We start from the raw sequence: 3,448 nt of genomic DNA on the forward strand, positions 1-3,448 counted from the left end.
TGACATTTGGGTTTTTTCAAATGTTACAGATTAGTCAGGGCGTGCATGTGGTTTCTGCCCACGTCCTTGGGAAGCACGAGCCTCACCCAGCGCTCTTGTGCTCTGCTCCAAGGGGAAAAGTAGTGAAACAGGAGAGACATCATCAGGGACCATGCCCATGCCACAGCTGGTTGTTTGATCCAGTCCCTGGAGCAAGGACTGGAGTTATTGCCATGTGATGGGCTGGAGGCATCGCTTCACCCTTTGTCTATCAGCTCTGAGTTGTCAAGGTGCTTTTTAATGCCACAGCGCTTCGCTTCACTGAGAGTCCATCCAGGCTGGCAGCTTCTAGGAGACCCTCACTGCCTCCTTCCCTGCAGGATCTGAACTGGAGGTTGGTGCAGGATAGCTCTGAGTCCTTATTTGCAAGAAAGGGCAGCGTGATGGCACTAGGTTAGAGCTGAACCTTTTAGCCAGGAAGGCTGATATTGCTCTTTCCTACCTCAAATTCCACTGAGATTTATGCTAGAGCGCACCCCACACGAGGGCACCTTTGCTCAGACCTTTTCTCCTGCAGTGCCTCCCCATCTCCGAGCTCCTGCACTGGGTTCAACTCCCGTACAACCCCATTTCTGCGCGTTTCCCGTAACAGGGCACAGCAGTGAGATCAGATGGGCTGGTTTTACGGGAAGGGAGGCAAATGCATTTTAATTTGATTCCTGGCTGATGGGCTGGCTGAGCGATCATGTGTCGGCTGGGTCATGGGCACAAAAGGCCCTTTGTCCCTCCTGACACAGATGGCGCCAGACTGTGCGTCTGCAGAGACTCTTTCGAGTCCATTTTTCCTCCTCCCGACTGGTCATTCCCAAGCATAAATGAGTTTTGCACGAGCATGGTCAGACTTGCTGGTGGTGGTGATGCTGGAGGAGCAGGTCTCAAGTCCGGGAAGCAGGACCAGAGAGATGGCCACCATCAGCCAGACACTGAACCCATTAAAAACCCATCATCATCATCAACATCCAACCCAGACAGAGCCTCTGCAGTGGAGAACACGCTTCCTTTGGCAAGATTTTATTACAGGGGCTTCCAGGTGTTGCGGTGATGTTTGCTCTGCCAGAAGGAGCTGAGGACCTCTGAAATCATGGCCCTGCCAGTCGTGTGGATTGTTCACCAAAGAGCACGGTTCACTTTTCTTGCTCTTTCTGCCTCGGGTTTAGTAGGACCCACCTTCCACAGTGCTCAGCAGAGTCACTATTTGTGGATGGTCAAACACAGAACCGAGTATCTTTTCTATTCTGTGAAGCAGGAAGCCAAATTTCTGCATCAGCCTGGTGGGAACAGTGGATTGGGATGTTGAACTGGGCTGCGGGAGATTTGAGTTGGGATTTATTGGTGACTTTAGAGAAGCTTAGCTCCTCCTTTAGGCTCCAGATGCAAAATGAGGGTAAATAAAACTCCCTTTATCTGCTTGACTGTAAGTCCTCCATGCTAGGGGCTGCCTCGACTGTGTCAACGCCCAACACAATGAGGCCGTGGTGGTTGTAGGTATGTGATGCGCTGGCAGGAGGCAACTTTCAGATAGACGTAGCCAAGCACTGATGGCAACCTTGATGGGAGAAGAAGGGAAGGGTGTAGCAATAGTATATAGTAATAATGACAGCATGGACCACTCAGGGCATCACAGCATCGTGCGACTGGGGTTTCCACATCTAACCCACCCCTTCCAGAGACCCCTTGCCTCTGTGTCCTTACAGCCTCTTTGCTTTCCTCCCAGGATGATGGCGAACCTGACGACTCCTCCAGCCTGGACCAGAGACATCAACAGCTCCTTGGACCCAGGTGACACAGGGGACAACACCTACAAGTGTATATTTGATGAGGACTTCAAGTATGTCCTGCTGCCTGTCTCCTACGGCATCGTGTGCGTGGTGGGGCTCTTTCTCAACCTGCTGGCCCTCTACGCCTTTATCTTTAGGATCAAGACCTGGAACGCCTCCACCACGTACATGTTCAACCTGGCCGTGTCTGACACGCTCTACGTGGTCTCCCTGCCCCTCCTGGTGTATTATTATGCCATGGGGGACAACTGGCCCTTCAGCGTGGGCTTGTGTAAGATAGTCCGCTTCTTGTTTTACACCAACCTCTACTGCAGCATCCTTTTCCTCCTCTGCATCAGCATCCACCGATTCCTGGGCATCTGCTTCCCGCTCAAGTCGCTGCAGTGGGGACACGTTCGCTACGCCCGGAGGGTGTCCGTCATCGTGTGGGTGGTGACCATTGTGTGCCAGTCGCCCGTGCTCTTCTTCGTCACCACCAGCGTGAAGCGTGACACCATCACCTGCCACGACACGTCCAGCAAGGACCTCTTTGGCCAGTTTGTCATTTACAGTTCGGTGATGCTGGTGCTGCTCTTCTGCATCCCTTTCCTCATCATCATTGTCTGCTACTGCTTAATGGCCCGGAGGCTGCTGCAGCCCACTCGGGGGATCTCCCGGCTGTCTCGCTCCAAAAAGAAGTCGGTCAAGATGATAATCATCGTCTTGGTGGTCTTCATCGTTTGTTTTCTTCCTTTCCACGTCACTCGTACCTTGTACTACTCCTTCCGGAGCTGGGACTTGAGTTGTGAGACCCTCAATGCTATCAACTTAGCCTATAAGGTGACTCGTCCCCTAGCTAGCACCAACAGCTGCTTGGATCCCATTTTGTATTTCTTAGCAGGACAACGATTTATGAAGTTTAAGGGCAACAACGTGCTAGTGAAGTTTCAAAATGAACTGGCGCTGGGCGTCGTACCCAACAGTCACCTGGGAACCAGCAACGAGACAGACACGTTGTCCAAGGGTGTGAAGTCCTAATTCTTCTCCAGCACAGCCAGCATCATCTTCCCAGGTGTGAAGGGAGGTCAGGATGCTTCAGAGCCCAAGGCTTTTGGTGTTTGCGGTTGCCTTGGCTCACACCCACCTCAGCATGGTCCCTGTTAAACGCTCTCCTCTGCTTGCTGCTGTTTCAAATGCATTTTTTGGGGAAGATGCCACTGTGGTTGTACACACAAACCCTGTAGCTCTGCCTGTTTGTCCAAGCCTGCCTCCCCGTTCAGCACCGAGCAGCACCTCACTCACCAGTGAGGCTGGGCGACCTCTGTCATGGTAGCCAAATCTGCAAATAAGCCAATCTTGGAAAAAAAAAAAAAAAAAAATCATGCCCTGAACATCCTAGATTATTTTTCTAAAGCAGAAATGTCGTGTGCAAAAGGTCTCCCTGAAGAAATCCATCTGCCTCTCTCCGGATTCCCTGGCACAGAGGTAGCAAGAATTTATCTGTGCCTTGGCAAGGGAGGAGAGGCTTTTGGTCAATGAGAAGAGTCAGCTGCAGTTCTGCTCAACAGGCCAGTGAAAATGTCAAGCGCCAGTACCACCCACAGCGGGAAAGGGTCTCCCACAGCTTTGCATCCCTAAAGAAATTCTCTCCC

At 51.8% G+C, this 3,448-nt stretch overlaps 1 protein-coding gene across 1 annotated transcript; it reads left to right on the top strand.

Moving 5' to 3' along the window:
• Nucleotides 1–1,757: 1,757 nt before the first annotated feature.
• On the top strand, nt 1,758–2,834 carry LOC104273297 (P2Y purinoceptor 2-like). Its single transcript, XM_009868587.1, has one exon. The coding sequence runs from the start codon at nt 1,758–1,760 to the stop codon at nt 2,832–2,834; it is 1,077 nt and encodes a 358-aa protein (XP_009866889.1).
• Nucleotides 2,835–3,448: the final 614 nt, after the last annotated feature.

Source organism: Apaloderma vittatum, unplaced genomic scaffold (assembly GCF_000703405.1).
Source record: "Apaloderma vittatum isolate BGI_N311 unplaced genomic scaffold, ASM70340v1 scaffold43104, whole genome shotgun sequence".
NCBI lineage: Eukaryota > Metazoa > Chordata > Aves > Trogoniformes > Trogonidae > Apaloderma > Apaloderma vittatum.